This window comes from Somniosus microcephalus, chromosome 1 (genome assembly GCF_052327205.1).
Source record: "Somniosus microcephalus isolate GS21.2 chromosome 1, FLI_Smic_1.0, whole genome shotgun sequence".
Lineage (NCBI taxonomy): Eukaryota > Metazoa > Chordata > Chondrichthyes > Squaliformes > Somniosidae > Somniosus > Somniosus microcephalus.
The window spans coordinates 257130618-257151162 of record NC_140987.1 but is presented as its reverse complement, the minus strand read 5'-3'; the positions used below and the strand labels follow the sequence as shown (position 1 = coordinate 257151162).

The window sequence follows — 20545 nt, the reverse complement described above, 5'->3', positions numbered from 1 at the left end:
TTGAAGTCGGAGGCAATAATTAGCGCCAGGCGCTAATCTTTGCACCCGGCCGATAATTGCACCCCAAATGGGGCGATACCGAATTTCTCCCCCAGTGTTTCTTGAACCAAACACATCAGGGTAAGGATTAAAACTAGAAAAGTTAATTTTGTTGTTTTGACAAAAATGTTCAAACTTTAATTTAAGATGGCTAGAAGGATAAGGGGGTGTTTGAGGTTGGGTAGAATTTCTGTTTGTGTAAAAGACGACCAGCACTAACGTATCACCTCAATAACTTACATAGAATTCCATAGAATATACAGCACAGAAACGGGCCATTCGGCCCAACCAGGCGCCACTCAAGCCTCCTCCCATCCGTCCTCATCTAACTCTACTACAACAACAACTTGCTTTTATATAGCGCCTTTGAAGTAGTAAAATGTCCCAAGGCGTTTCACAGGAGCGATTATCAAACACAATTTGACACCGAGCCAGATAAGGAGATATTAGGGCAGATGAGAGGTAGGTTTTAAGGAACTCTGTATCAGCATAACCGTCTATTCCCTTCCCCCTCATGCTTATCTAGCCCCTCCCTTAAATGCATCTAAACTATATGCCTCAACCACTCCCTGTGGTTGCGAGTTCCACATTCTCACCATTTGAAAATTGCATTGTAAAACAAATTCACCAAAGTGCCATGTTGGTCTATTTGTGTGGTCAGTTCGTAGGAGATGTCACTTCAATAATTCTAAGAAGGGTATTAATGGTGACGGAACCAAGGCGGGTAGCTGGAGTTAAGATTTAGATCAGCCAGGATCTGATTGAATGGCGGAACAGGCTCGAGGGGCTGAATGGCCTCCTCCTGTAACTATGTTGCTAGAACTGCTCTTGTGATTTTGACCAAACTTTAATACGTTATTTCTGCCCATATCCTTCTTTTGTGTGTGGACGTGCTGAGATCAGCCAGTGTGTCGAGCCATTTCCTGCAAACCGTCTGTACTTAAAACACGGTTCACTCAATAACTTTTATGACTCCCGTATTTTCACTGAAACGTGATAAAAGGCTTTTCTCTCAATGGAGGGCTGTTTTTTCTCAGATTTAAAAAAAACCCTGCAACTTCTGTAAATCTGAAACAAAAGTAGCTGGCACGCAGCAAGCTAGTCAGCATCTGAGGAGAGAAGGAGATAAGTTAATCTTTCAGGCATACGTCCCTTCGCCAGACCTTAAACCGTTTGTTCATCATTTATTTTTTAATAGAATCGGAACAAACAAGAGGGGAGGGATAGGAACATAGGACTAGGAGTCGGCCATTTAGCCCCTCGAGCCTGTTCTGCCATTCAATGAGATCATGGCTGATCTGTGACCTAACTCCACATACCCGCCTTTGCCCCATATCCCTTAATACCTCTGGTTAACAAAAATCCCTTAATACCTCTGGTTAACAAAAATCTATCAGTTTTAAAATTAACAATTGACCTAGCATCAACTGCCATTGAGAGTTCCAAACTTCTATTGCCCTTGGTGTGTAGAAGTGTTTCCTAGCTTCACTCCTGAAAGGCCTGGCTCTAATTCTTAGGCTATGCTTCCTAGTCCTAGATTCCCCAACAAGCGGAAATAATTTCTCTCTGTCGACCCCATCAGTTCCTCTTAATATCTTGAAAATTTTGATCAAATCACCCCTTAACCTTCTAAATTCCAGGGAATACAACCCTAGTTTGCATAATCTCTCCTCGTAATTTAACCCTTGGAATCCAGGTATCATTCTGGTAAATCTACACTGCACTCCCTCAAGGGCCAATTGGGGGCGGGGGGGGGAGTAGAAAGTAAGTCAGTGAAATGACCTATCTCCTGCTTAATAGAAACCAAAAACACATGTGAGCGACTAAAGTGATCTTTGCATCAGACAATTCAAATAAAGGAACATAGGAACAGGAGGTGGTCATTCAGCCCCTCCAGCCTGTTCCACCATTCAAATGGATTCTGGCTGATCTGTATCTTAACGCCATCTACCTGCCTTGGTTCCATAACCCTTAATACCCTTGCCGAACAAAAGAACGTATGAATAGCTGAGGGCACCTGAATGCTACCCAGGGAAGAAATGAGATGTTGGGTTAAAAGCCTGCAGATCGGGTCGGAAATTAAAATGGGAGAGGCTGGAAGAAATAATAGAATGGGTTCCGACACCCACTTACCTGGCATGGGTCCATGATCAAGAAGGTGGCTGTCCCAGGACGAGACTAGCACATTGCACTCCGGGTGTGGGGAAGCCTGCGACGTCTGCAGAATTTGGATACTCAACTGCATGATTTGTGGTAATCCATGGCCTCGCCCCCTCCCTAACAGCCTTCAGCTGCCTAAGCTCTAAAGTCTGGAATTCCCTCCCTAAACCTCTCCGTCTCTCCACCTCTTTCTTCTACTTTAAGATGCTCCTTAAAACCTACCCCATTGACCAGCTTTTTAGTCACCTGACCTAATATCTCCCTTTGTGGCTCGGTGTCAAATTTTGTTTGATAATCGCTCCTGTGAAGTGCCTTGGGACGTTTTACTATGTTAAAGGTGCTATATAAATGAGTTGTTGTTGTAGTGGAGGTCTGCGTTTGCACTTTCCCCTGGTTTATTATGTAATCATTTATATAAATTGTCATGTCATTTGGTTTCCTATTCTACTCCTACTTTCCCACCCATCATATCCCATGAAGAATTGGATCTCCACACTCATTAGTGAAATGCTGTGGAATCAGCCAACATGTGGCTGCACAGTGTGTTGTCGATCGGGTGGGGTCTTGAGCCAGGAAACCTCGACAGCGAAGTACTGCTGTGCGCTGATCCAGGCTTTCCTGATACTTGATCAACCTGCAGCTGGTGGGCACCATAGCCAAGATCAACAATAATATGTAGAGTCATGTACGTCAGAAGTACTTGCCCCAGGGGACATTTACTATGTGTTGATTCAGCCAGAGTCTGTTGGCTTTGTTTTGGACTGGGAGATGACTGGTTATGTTAATAACTATTACAGTATCTAATTGACCTTGGTGGACTGGGGAGGTGCCCAACCACCCATGCGACATCTTGTTTCTAAGTCCCATGTCCTGTTCACCCATCACCCCCAGTGCTTGCTGACCTACATTGGCTCCTGGTCTGGCAACGCCTCACCTTTAAAATTCTCATCCTTGTCTTCAAATCCCTTCATTGCCTCGCTCCTCCCTATCTCTGTAACCTCCTCCAGCCCTACAACCCTCCGAGATCTCTGCGCTCCTCCAATTCTGGCCTCTTGCGCATCACCGATTTTCATTGCTCCACCATTGGCGGCTGTGCATTCAGCTGCCTGGGCCCTAAGCTCTGGAATTCCCTCCCATAACCTCTCTACCTCTCCTCCTTTAAGACATTCCTTAAAACCTACCTCTTTGACCAAGCTCAATGATGGTGGAGCCCAGCACGTGAGTGCAAAAGACAAGGCTGAAGCGTTTGCAACCATCTTCAGCCCGTATTACACTATTATCCAAAGTCTAAATGACCCTGACACTACTCCAGAAGACATACTTGAGAATCCAAATTAAAAATAGGCTGTTTTTTAGGAGAAGGCTGGCTGCTAAAGTCAGATTGACTTGTGTGGCCTGATATGCAAACTCTAGCCTTACTGCAATGATGATATCTTATTTCCCTATGCGTTAGTTCTTTTAGCTTACAATTTAGTTCACTTTGGAGATGTCAGCCGTGGCTCAGTGGGTAGCATACACGCCTCTGAGTCAGACAGTTGTGGGTTCAAGTCCCACTCCAGAAACCTGAGCACAAAATCTAGGCTGGCACTTCAGCGCAGTACTGAGGGAGTGCTGCACTGTCGGAGGTGCCGTCTTTTGGATCAGACGTTAAACCTTGGCTCCAGCAGCCCCTTCAGGCGGATGTAAAAGATCCCATGGCACTATTTGAAGAAGAGCAAGGGAATTTTCCCGGTGTCCTGGCCAACATTTATCTCTCAACCAACACCTAAAACAGATGATCTGGCCATTTATTTGATTGCTGTTTGTGATTTGATTGCAAATTGGCTGCTGCGTTTCCTACATTACAACAGTGACTACACTTCAAAAGTACTTCATTGACTGTAAAGTACTTTGGGAGGTCCTGCGGTTGTGAAAGGCGCTATATAAATGCAAGTCTTTCTTTTACTTCAAGAACTTTGGTTATGTTAAAGTGAATTATATGATAGACTGATATGTTTAAATAATGGATCCAACATATGGCTTCTTTAGAAACATGTTCCATACACATAGCCATTTACTCCACCGGTCTTATAATTCATGGAATCATAGAATCTTTTTTCTTTATATTCTACAGCACAATGTTTAGTGATTTTTTATTTTTTGAAGAACTCTACAATTGTACCATCTGTTGAATTGCTTTTAATGGACTGACTAATGAGATGCCTTTTAGCCATCTTGGCAGTTCCCAGAACAGTACCCTGTGGGGTGTGTTGCAGCAACTACCCCTGTCTCAATGGATCATAGAGTGCTCATGAATAGCTGGAACAGAATCAGTGGCTCTTTGCTTCTAAGTATACCCTCCTAACAATTTGACTCATAGACATGCTTTGCTTTAATGGAACATCTTTCCTTTGTGTAAATTACAGCACTGGGTCATTGTACAAAGACTGTATTGTTCCTTCAGCCCACAGCTTGGAAGGGGCTTTGTTTTGAGCCACCCTGTAGGTTGGCCCAATGCATTCAGCACAAGATGAAAGGAGTGGAGTAGAATAGAGCATGGAAGCTTTAAGATTGCAGCCTCAGGGTCCAAGCTATTCTGCAGCATTGATGCACTGTTAACAAGTGATGGCAAAGATGGAAAGATTTTGCTGATACGTTTTCAGCCTTTCTGTGCCTAATTGCTCGGTTTTATCTCTGCAGCTAATTGGCAACATGCAAGAGGATCGAAACCGGCCCGGTCGCGCCCATGCTTTTATTCCAGCTTCGAACGGGAAGCACTGCCAGTCCTCAGGCTATGTTCCCGGGAGAGTGATGCCCGTCCGGCCGCCTCCTGCTCCCAGGGTGACCAATCCCTCTGTGCAGTGGTCCTCCTCCAAAACGGACAATCAAGCCACCTTTATCTCCAGAGGAAATGATCAGCGGCAAGAGTCCGAGGATGCAAGGAGAAAGAAAGTGAAGAGTAGCTATGTCTGTGTTGGTATCTGTGTGGGTGTATTTCTTATTGTGCTAGCCATCGCGTTGGGCACAAAACCCAAGTACGAGCGAGATGGTAAGTGCCCGATCAGGCATGTGATCTTTGAAAATAACAACAACTTGTATTTATATAGCCCCAAGGCGCTTTACAGGAGCGATTATCAAACAAAATTTGACATTGAGCCACTTGAGATATTAGGATAGAGCTTGTTCAAAGAGGTAGGTTTTAAGGAGCGTCTTAAAGGAGGAAAGAGATGTAGAGAGCTGGAGAGGTTTAGGGAGGGAATTCCAGAGCTTGGGGCCGAGGCAGCTGAAGGGATGGCCACCAATGGTGGAGTGATGAAAATTGGGGATGCTCAAGAGGCCAGAATTGGAGGAGTGCAGAGATCTCGGAGGGCTGGAGGAGATTACTGAGATAGGCAGGAGCGAGGCCATGGAGACATATGAAAACAAGGATTTAAATTTTAAAATCGAGGCGCTGCTTAACTGGGAGCCAATGTAGGTCAGCGAGCACAGGGGTGATGGGTGAACAGGACTTGGTGCCAGTTAGGACACGGGCAGCAGAGTTTTGGATGAGTTCAATTTACGTAGGGTAGAATGTGGGAGGCTGACCAGGAGAGCATTGGAATAGTCGAGTCTACAGGTAACAAAGGCATGGATGAGGGTTTCAGCAGCAGATGAGCTGAGGCAGGGACTGTTTTTCAGAGCCCGAGACCTACTGAAAGATGTAAATTGTTGCTTTTGTTATTTGTGTAGCACTTGTGTAGGGACTTCATCCCTCTCCCTGGCCACTGTCTGAAGTTGAACCAGAACCGTTCACAACCTTGATGTCCTATTTGACCCTGAGCTGAGCTTCCGACCCCATATCATCTCCATCACCAAGACCGCCTACTTCCATCGCCTGTCTCCGCTCCGCCTCAGCTCAACTGCTGTTGAAACCCCAATCATTTGTTACCTCCAGACTCGACTATTCCAATGCTGTCATGGCCGACGTCCCACCTTCCATACAGTTTGCTGCCCGTGTCCTAACTCTCAGCAAGTCCTGTTCACCCATCACCCCTGTACTCACTGGCCTACATTGGCTCCTGGTCCGGCAGCGCCTCGATTTTTCAAAAATTCTCATCTTACCTTCAAATCTCTCCATGGCCTCACCCCTCCCTATTTCTCTAACCTCCTCCAGCCCCACTACCCGCCGAGATCTCTGCCCTCCTCCAATTTTGGCTTCTTGCACATCCCCGATTTTCATCGCTCCACCATTGGCGGCTGTGCCTTCAGCTGCCTAGGGTCTAAACTCTGGAATTCCCTCCCTAAACCTCTCCGCCTCCCCATCTTTCTCTCTCCTTCTTAAAACCTACCTCTTTGACCAAGCTTTTGGTCACCTGTCCTAATATCTCCTTATGTGGCTCGGTGTCAAATTGTGTCTGATAACGCTCCTGTGAGGCGTCTTGGGACGGTTTACTGTGTTAAAGATGCTGTATAAATAAATACAGATTGTTGTTGGTGGATAATGCAGCATTAATGATTTTGCAGTCCCTTTTAAGGATGTTACGGACTTCTGTTTAAAATTTACATTTGCAAACAATTAAGACGCTTTGGGTGGGTGCCTCCATTTTCTCAATTGTTGCGTAACCAATTTCCTTCTTTGCTGATTAGCATTGCGTAGTTCTGGCTCTAACTGTTATTCTTGGGTATTTTGACAGTATTCAATTTCAATCAAACAAAATCTGGAATTAGATGCTGGCTTTGTAAATTCTGTTTTTTTTCCCCCTGCAATCATAGTCAAGGTTCGTGTCAACCCAGCTGTGCTTTTTCTGATCAAAAAGAAAATAATACATTTGTAGTCAGAAAACTTTTTGTAACGTAGAACTGTATAGAAATTACAACACAGCAACAGGCCATTCGGCCCAACTCGTCTGTGTTGGTGTTCATCCTCCATATGTGCAGTAATTCTAATTCTTCGTGATCGTGGCCGATGAAGGCTGATTCCCTCAGCCCTTTGTCCTGATATACAAACTCTACCCTACTGCAATGATAGCACCGTAATTCCTTAGCATACAATTTAATTTGCCTTGAAAATTGTGTTTTAGGGTTTTTACAGCACAGGAGGAGGCCATTTGGCCCATCATGCCTGTGCCGGCTCTTTGAAAGAGCTATCCAATTAGTCCCACTCCCCTGCTCTTTCCTCATATCCCTGTAAATTTTTCCTCCAAGTATTTATCCAATTCCTTTTTTGAAAGTTACGATTGAATCTGCTTCCACCACCCTTGCAGGGAGTGAATTCCAGATCACAACAACTCGCTGCGTCATTTTTTTTCTCCTCATCTCCCCTCTGGTTCTTTTGCCAATCACCTTAAATCTGTGTCCTCTGGTTACTGACCCTCCTGCCAGTGGAAACACTTTCTCCTTATTTACTCTGTCAAAAAATAATTTTTAGAAGTAAAGAAAATGTTTAACATTCAAAATGCTGACTCCTGGAGTTGCACTCTCTTGGTATTGACGACAGAGAATCATTTTCAATGGCCACTGACTGACGTCGTCGCTTTGCTGCGATATTTTAGAGAACTGCCCTGATCAAAGGTTCGGACTTAAAGACTGGAATCCGGGTCATAACAAACAGAAAAGAATCATCATCAAGAAAGGCGATACCCTCCGACTAGTTTCATCAGCAACCGTTCATTCCATTACCATTCAGCAAGGAGGTAAGTTGGCCAGTTATGTTACATAAATAGGTATCTCTGGACAACTGTTCTACAAGTTTGAATTTTTTTTTTGCTCATCGCGTTCATAGCTCTTGTTTATAAGTTTTAATTTTGTTGAATTTAACCATTTGAATGAATTATTGAATAATGTTGTTGCTTTTAATTACTATGCTGTTAATAGTATATCCTTTCTTCACGCCCCCCCCAAATTGTCTACCTCATCTCTTGAAGGCAGTGTATTGCATTGCATCACATAGAATGTATAGCACAGCAACAGACCATTCGACCCAACAGATCTATGCCGGTGTTGATGCTCCACACGAGCCTCTTCCCACCCCTCTTTATCCCACCCTATCAATAGATCCTTCTATTCCTTTCTCCCTCTTGTATTTATTTAGCTTCCCCTTAAATGCATCTATGCTGTTCACCTCAACCACTCCATGTGGTAGCGAGTTCCACATTCTCCCCACTCTCTGAGTAAAGATGTTCCTCCTGAATTCCTTATTGGATTTATTAGTGACTATCTTATATTTATGGCCCCTAGTTCTGGACACCCCCCATGAGTGGAAACATCTTCTCTACGTCTACCCTGTCAAACCCTTTGATAATTTTAAGGACCTCTGTTAGGCCGCCTCTCAGTCTTCTCCTTTCTAGAGAAACGAGCCCCAGCCTGTTCAATCTTACCAGAAATGGAGGGGGTGCCACTCTTAGGTATCACCCTTGCAAATCTTTATTTGCACTTTCTCCAGTGCTTCTATATCCTCCTAGATTCTTCAACAATGCTCCGGGTGGGATGCTGGAAGCTCTATGGGTACCCTGCCTAAAGTTGACATGCCAATTATTTTACTGTGGAGTAAATTGTAGCCAAACCCATGCTGTCTACACATGATAGTCATTCTCTCTCAGCAGAGTGATTAGTGATCTGGAGCAGGGACCTCAGCCAATCTTTGACTCAGCCCCACCCTAGAGCACGGCCATTGTGGATCCCAATGCTTTCCTGACTTGAAATAGCTATCTCAGCACAGATCAAGGCTTGAACCTGCAAAGTCCTAGTTTGCATGGCTCTGTATAGTACCAAACCCCTTGTGCCATCAAGGGATCCTCTTCCCTTACCACCCCTCTAAAAAAAAAAAAAAAAAAATTTAATGTTAGCATATTCCATCTTTGCCATTTTGGTCGTTTCTGTCTTTTGCTAGGTAAGGGTATTAAGGGTTACAGAACTAATAGAGTTGAGCTACAGATCAGCCATGATGCTGGAACCGTCTCGCGGGGCTGAAAGGCCTCCTCCTGTTACTATGTTTCTTCTTACTTTAAAACTATGAGACGCCCTTCCTCTTCCCTTTCCCTTCTCTGGCCTCAGAGCGATTGACTATACTTCCTACTATTATATCTTATCTGTTTGTTCAAATGCATTTTTAGATTTTCAGCAAGCTGAAGTTTTTTTTTTGCCTTATCATTGCACAGGGGTGTTGGTCTTTGCCGATAGCACTGATGGTTCCAAAAATATTTCCTTAAAATGCGGTTACATCCTGGTAAAGGACGGGGGTGCGCTTCACATTGGAGCAGAGAAATGTCTCTATAAATCCCGAGCTCGGATCACGCTGTGCGGCCGAGCCGATGAAGGCGAAGAGGTGCCAGAGTTCGGCCAGAAGTTCATCGGGGTGGATGCTGGGGGCACGCTGGAACTTCACGGCGCTGAGAAATCGTCCTGGACGTTGCTGTCCAGGACCTTGCCGCCCTCCGGTCTGGAGTTCGGATCGTATTTTGAGAAACCAGCCACCCGTGGCCTGAACGTCCGAGTGGTCGATCAGGACACGGGACAGGTGCTGCTGGTGGACAGGTTTGACACTCATGACTACGCCGACGAAAGCAGGAGGCTGCAAAACTTCCTACAATCTCAAGACTCCGGTCGAATAATCGCGATCGCTGTTAGGGATTCTGCTGCCAAAAATTTACTTCCAGAAACAAAGAAGTCTATTCAGGAACTTCTTGGAAGTAGACGTGTTCAAGACTTAAGTTACAGGTAAGATTCAACTGAATTGCTGTTTCTTGCGAAGGGCACATTTAGGACTATTTTTAAGATTAATAAAAAACTTGAGATGGGAATACAATCATTATTATTAACTATCGTTGCTGTCTTTTCTCTTTCCCTAATTTTCAATTACTAGACACTGGTGTATGTTCCTATTGTCTCCTCTCATTGTTGTTCTCCTAAGGCACAGATTTCGGCTGGGTACAGTTCCATCTTGCATTTTTTGTCCAGGTGCCCATTCTTCATGTTTGAACCACCTTGAAAGTGAATTCTGGCCTCTTGCGCCTCCCCAATTACCATCGCTCCACCATTGGCGGACGTGGCTTCAGCTGCCTAGGCACTAAGCTCTGGAATTCCCTCCCTAAACCTCTTCACCTCTCTCTCTTCATCTAAGACGCTCCTTAAAAACCTACCTCTTTGACCAAGCTTTTGGTCACCTGTTCTAATATCTCCTTATGTGGCTCGGTGTCAAGTTTTGCCTGGTAATTGCTCCTGTGAAGCACCTTGGAACGTTTTACTACGTTAAAGGCACTATATAAATACAAGTAGTTGTTGTTGGCAAGCCATGATAGTCTCTTCAAGCTGACCCCAATCTTGTCCATTCATGCACACTTCCTGTAAAGGTCACTGGTTAGTGACCGGGAATGGAAACCCTGGCTGATTTTTCTTTCTCTTAGGCCAGCCCCACGGATGTCAATTGCTGCCCATCTTGGCTCATCCATCCAGAAAACCCTATGGATTCTCCCTCCTCTCCCATCCCTCCACTATATCATGGCAGTTAATGTTTTTTTAAATGATTCCAAGGTTTTCACCAAGGTATTTTTCGGAGAAGTCCATTTCATGTGTTATAGAATCACAGAAACTTACAGCACAGAAGGAGGCCGTTCGGCCTGTCGTGCCTGTGCTGGCTCTTTGAAAGAGCAGTCGTGTTTAGTCCCACACCCCTGCTTTTTGTCCGTAACCCTGTAAGTTTCTCATCCTCAAGTACCGGACAACTCCCTTTTAAAATTATTTCTGGAATCAGCTTCAACCACCTTTTCAGGGAAAGCGTTCCAGATCCTGACAACTCTTGAGTGAAAAAATTTCTGCTCATCTCCCCTCTAGATCTTTAGCCAGTTATTTTAAATCTATGACATTTTGCCAGAGGGAATAGTTTTTCTCTATCTACTCTATCAAAACCTCTCCATCTTGAAAACCTCTATTAGGTCACCTCTTAACCTTCTCTGTTCCAAGGAGAACAGTCCTAACTTTTCCAACCTCTCTGTGTGAAGAAGTTCTTTCCTGACCACAGTCCTACATTTGCCCTTTACTAGTTTTGAACTTTTGTCCTTTTCTTCGGATACTCGTAGTGGCTTTCTATTCGTTGCTGTTTGTGGGAGCTTGCTGTGCATAAATTGACTGCTGCGTTTCCTCCATCACAACAGCGTCTACACTTCAGAAAGTACTTAATTGGCTGTAAAGCGTTTTGAGACGTCCTGCGGTGGTGAAAGGCACTGTATAAATGCAAGTCTTTTTCTGTACAGCTGTCGAGGCCTCCTTTTAAGCTGCTAAAACTCTCGGTCTTTGCTCATAACTCAATTCTCCCACACTAAGCGGTTGATTTTCAACTTGCTACCACGGCATGATGTTGCCAATTGGCCGCTCATTATAGAAACCGCCCGGTGTTTGAAAACAACTTTTGAAGGGCAGTGACTGTTACGAAGACAAATGTTGCAACCATTTTGTGTGCGGTAAAATCCCAGGAACCGCAGTGGTGTGAATGATTTGACAGACGTGTTTTCCAGAGGTGTTGCTTGAGGGAGGAATATTAGTCCAGACTCTAGGAGAGCTCCCTGCTGTTCTGGGCTATGAATACTTTACCATCCACCTCCAGAACGGGCCATGGAACCTCTGTTTAATACCTCATCTGAATAATGTTGCCAACTCTGGTTGGACCTATTCCTGGAGGTTAAATCACATGATCTCCCGCCTCCACCCGCCCAGTCAATCCTTTTCTCCTATTGCCAATATTTTTTATTACTTATACACACAAGCGATCAAAGAAAATGTAAAAAAATCCCAGCATTTTTATTAATGTCTATGATATTTCTCCCGGGTTTTTACTCGCAGCATTAATCTTTTAAATTCCTGGCGACTGGAGGGTTGGCAACCCTCCATCTGGCATCTTCTACAATGCTGCACTCCTTCAGCACTGCCTCCTAGTGTCAGCCAAGGTTATGTGCTCACATGCTTGAGTGGAGCGACCCACAATCATCATCTTCTGAGGTTAGGGTTCTTCTAAATAATTCTACTAAAAGAAAAGGCTGAGGGGTGACCTAATCGAGGTCTTTAAAATTATGAAAGGTTTTGATAGAGTGGATACAGAGAGAATGTTTCCACTTGTGGGGAAGAGCATAACTAGAGGCCATCAATATAAGATAGTCACCAAGGAATCCAATAGGGAATTCAGGAGAAACTTCTTTACCCAGAGAGTGGTGAGAATGTGGAACTCACTACTACAGGGAGTAGATGAGGCGAATAAAAGAAAGGATTGCATTTATATAGCGCCTTTCACGACCACCGGACGTCTCAAAGAAGTACTTTTGAAGTGTAGTCACTGTTGTAATGTAAGAAACACAGCGGCCAATTTGCGCACAGCAAGCTCCCACAAACAGCAATGTGATAATGACCAGATAATCTGTTTTAGTGATGTTGGTTGAGGGATAAATATTGGCCAGGACACCAGGAATAACTCCCCTGCTCCTCTTCTAAATAGTACCATGAGATCTTTTACGTCCACCTGAGAGAGCAGATGGGGCCTCGGCTTAACATCTCATCTGAAAGATGGCACCTCTGACAGTGCAGCACTCCCTCAGCACTGCACTGCAGTTTCAGCCTAGATTTATGTGCTCAAGTCCCTGGAGTGGGACTTGAACCCACAACCTTCTAACTCAAAGGCAAGTGTGCTACCAACTGAGCCACAGCTGACACTTAATAGTAATAGTATAGATGTATTTAAGGGGAAGCTAGATAAGCACATTAGGGAGAAGAGAATAAAAGGTTATGCTAATAGTTAGAGGAGGAAAGATGGAAGGAGGTTCGAGTGGAGCATAGACGCCGGCGTGGACTGGTTGGACCGAGTGGCCTGTTTCTGTGCTCTATATCCTATGTACTCCCTATGTAATTGAGCCAAGTTGGGAGCAGTGGCATAATTGCTGAGGAGCTTTAAGGCGCTGTTATCCTGCTCTGCAGTATGGATTTGAGGGAGCAGAAGGCTAAAGGTGCTGTCTACGATGTCCAGTCTGAGTGCCAGCAGTGAGTCTAAATCCAAAATAACAGTGAGGAGATTGCATTCAGCAGATGCCAAAATACACAGTGCAGAAAAATCATTTGCGTTTTGAAAGAGTCAGTGTTTTGATTTAGGTAACAAAATCCTGGTGTATTCTGTTAATGTCTATTTGTACCATTTAGGTGTTTGAGATGATATTTAAACAAGAAATAGAAAACTATATACAGTATAATGTGTGTATGTGTACTTTATTTAAGGAGATTGAAAAACAGACTCTGGAGCGCCACCGAGTGGTTACTTGGAGAATTACATAGAAAGTACAGTGCAGAAACAGGCCATTCGGCCCAACTAGTTCATGCCAGTGTTTATGCTCCACACGAGCCTCCGCCCACCCCTCCATCTCACCCCATCAACATAACCTTCTATTCATTTCTCCCTCATGTACTTATCTAGCTTCCCCTTAAATGCATCTATACTACAGGAAACTTTCGATTTACCGGCACCTAAATAACCGGAAATCTCGGTTAACTGGCAAAATTCAGGAGTAGGTTCAGGTAAGTTTTACTTCATATTGTACTTGCCTTCCTCGATCTGTTGCTGTGCAAGGGTGTGGCTGCAGCTGTTGCTAAGCTACAGAGACGCTTGGAACTTGTGGCCATTGTTCTGAACCTGTTGCTAAGCAACAGGGTTTGTTGCTTTATACGGAGCTCTCGGCTCTCCGTATCTTTTACTATAGCTTTCGGTTATCCGGAATTTTTGATGAACCGGCACCACATCGGTCCCGTCGGTGCCGTTTATAAAAAAAAAAAAAAAAAAGTTTCCTGTATTTGCCTCAACCACTCCCTGTGGTAGCGAGTTCCACATTCTAACCACTCTCTGGGTAAAGAAGTTTCTCCTGAATTCTCTATTGGATTTATTACTATCTTATATTTATGGCCCCTGGTTCTGGTCTCCCCCACAAGTAGAAACATCTTCTCTACGTCTACCTTGTCGAACCCCTTTATAATCTTAAAGACCTCTGTTAGGCCGCCCCTCAGCCTTCTCTATTTTAGAGAAAAGAGCCCCAGCCTGTTCCGCCTTTCCTGATAGTTATAACCTCTCCGGTATGGTATCATCCTCGTAAATCTTTGTTGCACTTTCTGCAGTGCCTCTATATCCTTTTATATGGAGACTAAAACTGTGCTAATAAAATCTTTGAAAAGAGAGTAATTGCTGCTCAACTAATCCTGTACTCTCACAATAGCAAAATACTGCGGATGCTGGAAATCTGAAATAACAACAGAAAATGCTGGAAATACTCAGGCCAGGCAGCGTCCGTGGAGAGAGAAACAGAGTTAACGTTTCAGGTCTGGGACCTTTCATCAGAACTGGAAAAAGCTGGAGATGTAACGGATATTAAGCAGGTGCAGAGACAGCAGAGGGGGGGGGGGGGTTAGGAGGGGAGGAAGGAATTGAAAAAACATACTGTACTTTTGTAAGAGGCAGGAAAGATAAAATGTTGCAAATGGGAATGGCAAAAATCATACAGCATGAAAAATGGGGGCAGGGATAATTATCTGAAATTGTTGAACTTGATGTTGAGTCCGGAAGGCTGTAAAGTGCCTAATCGAAAGATGAGGTGCTGTTCCTCGAGCTTACGTTGAGCTTCACTGGAACAATGTAATAGGCCGAGGACAGAGAGATCAGAGTGGAAGTGAAGCGGAGAATTAAAGTGACAGGCGACCGGAAGCTCAGGGTCACCCTTACGGACTGAACGGAGGTGTTCCGCAAAGCGGTCGCCCAATCTGCGTTTGGTCTCCCCAATGTAGAGGAGACTGCATCGTGAGCAGCGAATACAGTATATTAAATTGCAAGAAGTACAAGTAAATCGCTGTTTCACCTAGAAGGGGTGTTTGGGGCTCTGGACAGTGGGAAGGGAGGAGGTAAAAGGGCATGTGTTGCATCTCCTGCGCTTGCACGGGAAGGTGCCAGGCGAAGGAAGAAGGGCTGTTAGGGGTGATTGAGGAGTGGACCAGCGGTCCCTTAGGAATGCTGAAAGGGGAGGCGAGGGGAAGATGTGTTTGGTGGTGGGATCATGTTGGAGGTGGCGGAAATGGCAGAGGATGATACATTGAATGTGGAGGCTGGTGGGGTGAAAGGTGAGGACAAGGGGAACCCTATCGTTTTTCTGGGAGGGAGGGGAAGGGGGTGAGAGCAGAAGTGCGGGAAATGGAACGGATATGGTCAAGGGCCGTGTCAACCACAGTAGAGGGGAATCCTCGTTTGAGGAAAAAGGAAGACATGTCGGAATGGAAGGTGGCATCGTCAGAACAGACGCGGCGGAGACGGAGAAACTGGGAGAATGGAATAGAGTCCTTACAGGAAGCGGGGTGGGAGGAAGTGTAGTCCAGGTAGCTGTGGGAGTCGGTGGGCTTGTAGTGGATGTTTGCCGAAAGCCGATCGCCAGAAATGGAGACAGAGAAGTCGAGGAAGGGAAGAGTCGGAGATGGACCATGTGAAGGTGAGGGAAGGGTGGAAATTGGAAGTAAAGTGAATGAACATATTTAGTTCAGGGCAACATCGAGTTCAACAATTTCAGATAATAATCCCTGCCCCCTGTTATAAATCTCATCATCATCAAGAAACTACTCATGAAATAACACTGGGCAGCCAGCTGGTGGCGCCGTCCAAGGAGTATAAATACTCGGGCGTGGGCCCAGCTTGCCAGGGACATTTTGTAAGACAGGAACTAGTGAAGTACAACTAGACCTCCATGTTCTGAAACAAGTTGATTAAAGCCTTGCTTTATGCTCAAACCAAGTGCGTAGTGAGTTTTATTACGTCAATTTAATCAACTTGGTATCGACTCCACGCTTTGGGTGATTTTGGGAACAGCCAGCTACGACTTGAACCATAGAAGGGAACTTAGACAAGTAATCGATCCATCATGGAGAAACTACTCAGACCCACCCGTCTCGACCTGGACCCGAATTCACTTACAGCTGCTAAGGTATGGAAACACTGGTATCGTACCTTTAGCAACTTCCTTGAGGAGTGTGGTGAGAATGTTGCTAATAAGTTACGAATGCTTGCTAATTACGTATCCCCTCATGTGTTTGACTATATCGAAGACTGTGTAGACTATGACGCCGCTATCCAAATACTACAACTATATGTCAAGTCCCCAAATGAAATTTTTGCTCGGCATCTACTGGCCACAACTCGACAACAACCCGGGGAATCACTTGACGAATTCCTTCAGAAACTTCGCAGGCTCAGCAAGGATTGTAATCTTAAAGCTGTTACAGCTGAGCAGTACCAGGAGGAGTTAATTCTTGATTCCTTTATTAATGGGATTGCATCTCCCTTCATACGTCAGCGTCTGTTGGAGAATAAAACCCTCAAGTTACAGGCTGCCTATGACCAGGCATGTCTTCTGGACTTAGCAAAGAGGAATGCAGATACCTATCTTTCACCACGTGCACGGGCTGCTGCTGTCACTTTTAGTGACTCCTTCGATAGGCCTCGGGCGGAAGCCCTCACGGATGACGACTCCAACCTGGCCGATGACAACCCTACCCTAGAAACCTACACTGATGACGACCCCGCCCTAGTGGCATCTTGGCAATCTGGAAGGAAGTGTTTCTTCTGTGGAGGTGCGTTCCATTATAGGAAATTTTGTCCTGCTCGTAACGTGACCTGCAATCATTGCAGCAAGAAAGGTCACTTTTCTAAGGTATGCCAGTCAAGAGCCGCTGTTAGTAAGAAAGGCCAGTTTTCTAAGGTATACCGGTCGAGAGCTCCTGTTAGTTTTGCAGCTACTATCTATAAAACTGCTCCTCCCCCAAGAGCCACTACTAAGGTTACAGCTGTCAAGGGTAAAACTGCCCCTCCTCCCATCACAGCTGTTTTTCACCAAAGTCTGTTCCATGCAGCCACGAAGGTTTCGGTAAAATGGACACATTATGAGTGCACTAATCGACTCATGCAGCTCTGACAGCTTCATTAGTGAGCGGGCTGTCAGTAAGTTAAAACTGAGTATTTACCCCTCGGATAGGGAAATTGCAATGGCTCTGACGACACTGACCACCAATTCTTCCAGCTTTTGTCTTGTCGACCTTATTCTCAATGGCCGCACTTATTTCTCCACCCGGCTCGGGGTACTCAAGAACCTATGCAGTGATGTGCTCCTGGGACAGGGTTCCAGAAACAACACAAAAGACTCACTTTCGAGTTTGGAGGGTCAAAGCCGGAGCTTACTATTTCCAAAGTACCGTTTTGTGCACTTTCGGCGGCTTCGCTCAACAAGCCCTCCCTGTTTGCCAATCTTTCCCCCCGATGTAAGCCCATAGTCGCTAAATCACGACGTTTCAGCCAAGATGATCGATCCTTTATCAAGGCAGAAATCTCTCGCCTTCTAGCTGACGGTATCTTTGAGCTATGTTCATCTTCCTGGCGGGCTCAAGTCGTCGTTGTTAAAAATCCTCTGAAGCAACACAAGAAACGTCTTTGCATCGATTACTCGCAAACTATTAACCAGTATACCTACCTGGATACCTACCCACTACCACGCATCGATGATATGGTCAATAACCTTGCCAACTACAGTACAAGATATTTTCAACTTTTGATTTAAAGAGCACATATCATCAAGTACCGTTAAAGGACTCTGACAAAAAGTATACGGCCTTTGAGGCCAATGGTCGGCTTTACCAGTTTTGTCGCCTTCCATTTGGGGTCATCAATGGGGTGGCCGTCTTTCAACGGGCAATGGATAGCCTAGTCAAACAGGAGAACTTAACGGACACTTTTCCATATCTGGATAATATCACCATTGCTGGTCATGACCAGAAGGAGCATGATGCCAACCTCCAGAAATTTTTTGACGTTCTCCGTCGTCGCAACTTAACCATAAATGAGTCCAAATCTGTGAAATCAGTACCATCAGTCAACATCCTTGGCTACTGGGTGGGTAACGGTGTCATCAAACCGGATCCGGAGCGACTTTGTCCGCTTCAGGAGCTCCCTCCCCCTACGAATCTCGGCTCTCTTCCTCAGGCACTCGGCATGTTCGCCTATTATGCGAAATGGATACCCCACTTCTCCGACAAGATCCAGCCCCTGCTTCATGCAAAGTCATTTCCATTGGAGGCAACGGCTATTTCAGCTTTCAACCTCCTCAAGCGACAACTGGAAAAAGCCACGCTTCGTTCCATTGATGAAAATCTTCCTTTCGTGGTCGAGTGCGATGCATCGGATGTGGCGATCTCTGCTACTTGAATCAAGGTGGTCGATCCGTTGCATTTCTGTCCAGAACTTTGCAGAGTAGCGAGCTCCATTATCCTCCTGTCGAGAAGGAGGCTACGGCCATCATCGAAGCTGTATGTAAATGGAGTCATTTTCTTGCTCGTCGCCATTTCACACTTATAACCGATCAGCGCTCCGTGGCCTTTATGCTGGATAACCGGAAATGCACTAAGATCAAGAATAACAAAATACAACTCTGGAGGATGGAATTGGCCGCCTTTGGATACACCATACATTATCGATTTGGCAAAGAGAATGTGGCCCTGGATACCCTCACGCAGGCATTCTGCTCTTCTATGTCAACTTCGACTCTTGCGGATCTTCATACTGACTTATGCCATCCTGGCGTTACCCGTATGTTGCACTTTGTGCGATCTAAAAATCTCCCATTTTCTACGGAAGATGTGAAAAGAACATGCTCCTCCTGTAGAATTTGTGCGGAATTAAAACCGCAATTCTTCCGTCCATTGGATGGCTCGCTCATACACGCTATGCAGCGACTCAGCTTTGACTTTAAAGGGCCATTGCCTTCCTCAACGCGAAACGCCTACTTACTGACTATGGCGGACGAATATTCACGCTTTCCCTTTGCTTTCCCCTGTCCCAATATGCTTACTTCCACAGTGATCAAATGCCTTGATCAAGTCTTTTCCCTTTGCGGTATGGCCAATTTCATCCACTCTGATCGGGGTCCCTCCTTCATGTCAAGCAAACTCAAAAGTTATCTTTCCCAACGGGGAATCGCCACAAGTAAAACGACACCGTACCATCCCATTGGTAACGGACAGGTTGAGAGATACAACGCTATCATTTGGAAAGCTGTTCGTCTTGCGTTGAGGTCACGCAACCTACCAGACCAGCAGTGGGAAACTATGCTCCCTGACGTGTTGCATTCCATCAGGTCTCTCCTTTCTATGTCTACCAATGTCACATCTCACGAGCGATTCTTCAGCTTCCAGCGTCGCTCCACCCATGGGATGTCCCTACCGTCATGGTTGGCAGCTCCCGGCCCCGTGCTGCTCCGAAGATTCGTCCGATCGTCTAAAAACGATCCTCTCGTCGACGAGGTAGAACTCACGGACGTCAATCCCACGTATGCACATGTGCGGTACCCTGATGGCCGGGAGTTGACCGTTTCGCTCCGGGACCTGGCTCCCTGTCCAGCCGGTTCCATGGACCCAACTGATAGAGGGACCCACGGTGACGATGCCGACACTCTGCGCTCCCCTGAAGATGACGCCCTACCTGGGACATCGAGAGATCTGCCAGCTGCCCCACCGGATCCACTCGGGGAGCCGAGCGCTCCCCGTGGGATGGCCACGCGAGGCCAGGACGCTGGTCAATCCCTGGCTATCAAACAGGATGAAGCCAGTTCTGCGCCTGTGGGGACCCGCACCCGGGGTCATGATTTCCCCAGCCTCCCGCGGGTCGATCAGGGCAACACGGGCTCTGTCGATCCACCAGTACGGATCAAGTGGCCCAGGGACCAAGACACAGTCCGGAGAGACGTGCCTTCTAGCCATAAACAAAAATCTAAAAGACTGCGGCTATTCAGGGTCCGCCTAATCCGTTAAGAGGAAGTCGTCGGACTTCCAAATCTTTTAGGCAGGAAGAATGTTATAAATCTCATCATCATCAAGAAACTACTCATGAAATAACACTGGACGGCCAGCTGGTGGCGCTGTCCAAGGAGTATAAATACTCTGGCGTGGGCCCAGCTTGCCAGGGACATTTTGTAAGACAGGAACTAGTGAAGTACAACTAGACCTCCATGTTCTGAAACAAGTTGATTAAAGCCTTGCTTTATACTCAAACCAAGTGCGTAGTGAGTTTTATTACGTCACCCCCATTTTTCATGCTGTATTATTTTGCCATTCCCATTTGCAACATTTATCTTTCCTGCCTCTTACAAAAGTACAGTATGTTCTTTCAATTCCTTCCTCCCCTCCTAAACCGCCCCCCCCCCCTCCCCGACCCCCACCCCCCTGTCTCTGCACCTGCTTAATATCTGTTACATCTCCAGCTTTTTCCAGTTCTGATGAAGGGTCCCAGACCTGAAACGTTAACTCTGTTTCTCTCTCCACGGATGCTGCCTGGCTGCTGAGTATT

At 45.7% G+C, this 20545-nt stretch overlaps 1 protein-coding gene across 1 annotated transcript in view; it reads left to right on the top strand.

Annotated features, from left to right (window-relative positions):
- LOC147124740 (cell surface hyaluronidase CEMIP2-like) overlaps nucleotides 1-20545 on the top strand; it is a 53516-nt gene that overhangs the window by 10550 nt on the left and 22421 nt on the right. The window contains exons 2-4 of the mRNA XM_085992441.1: nucleotides 4879-5227; nucleotides 7710-7850; nucleotides 9315-9873. Of these exons, the coding sequence (XP_085848567.1) occupies nucleotides 4891-5227; nucleotides 7710-7850; nucleotides 9315-9873 (1037 nt within the window). The 5' untranslated portion in view covers nucleotides 4879-4890. The remainder of the gene's footprint in view (nucleotides 1-4878; nucleotides 5228-7709; nucleotides 7851-9314; nucleotides 9874-20545) is intronic.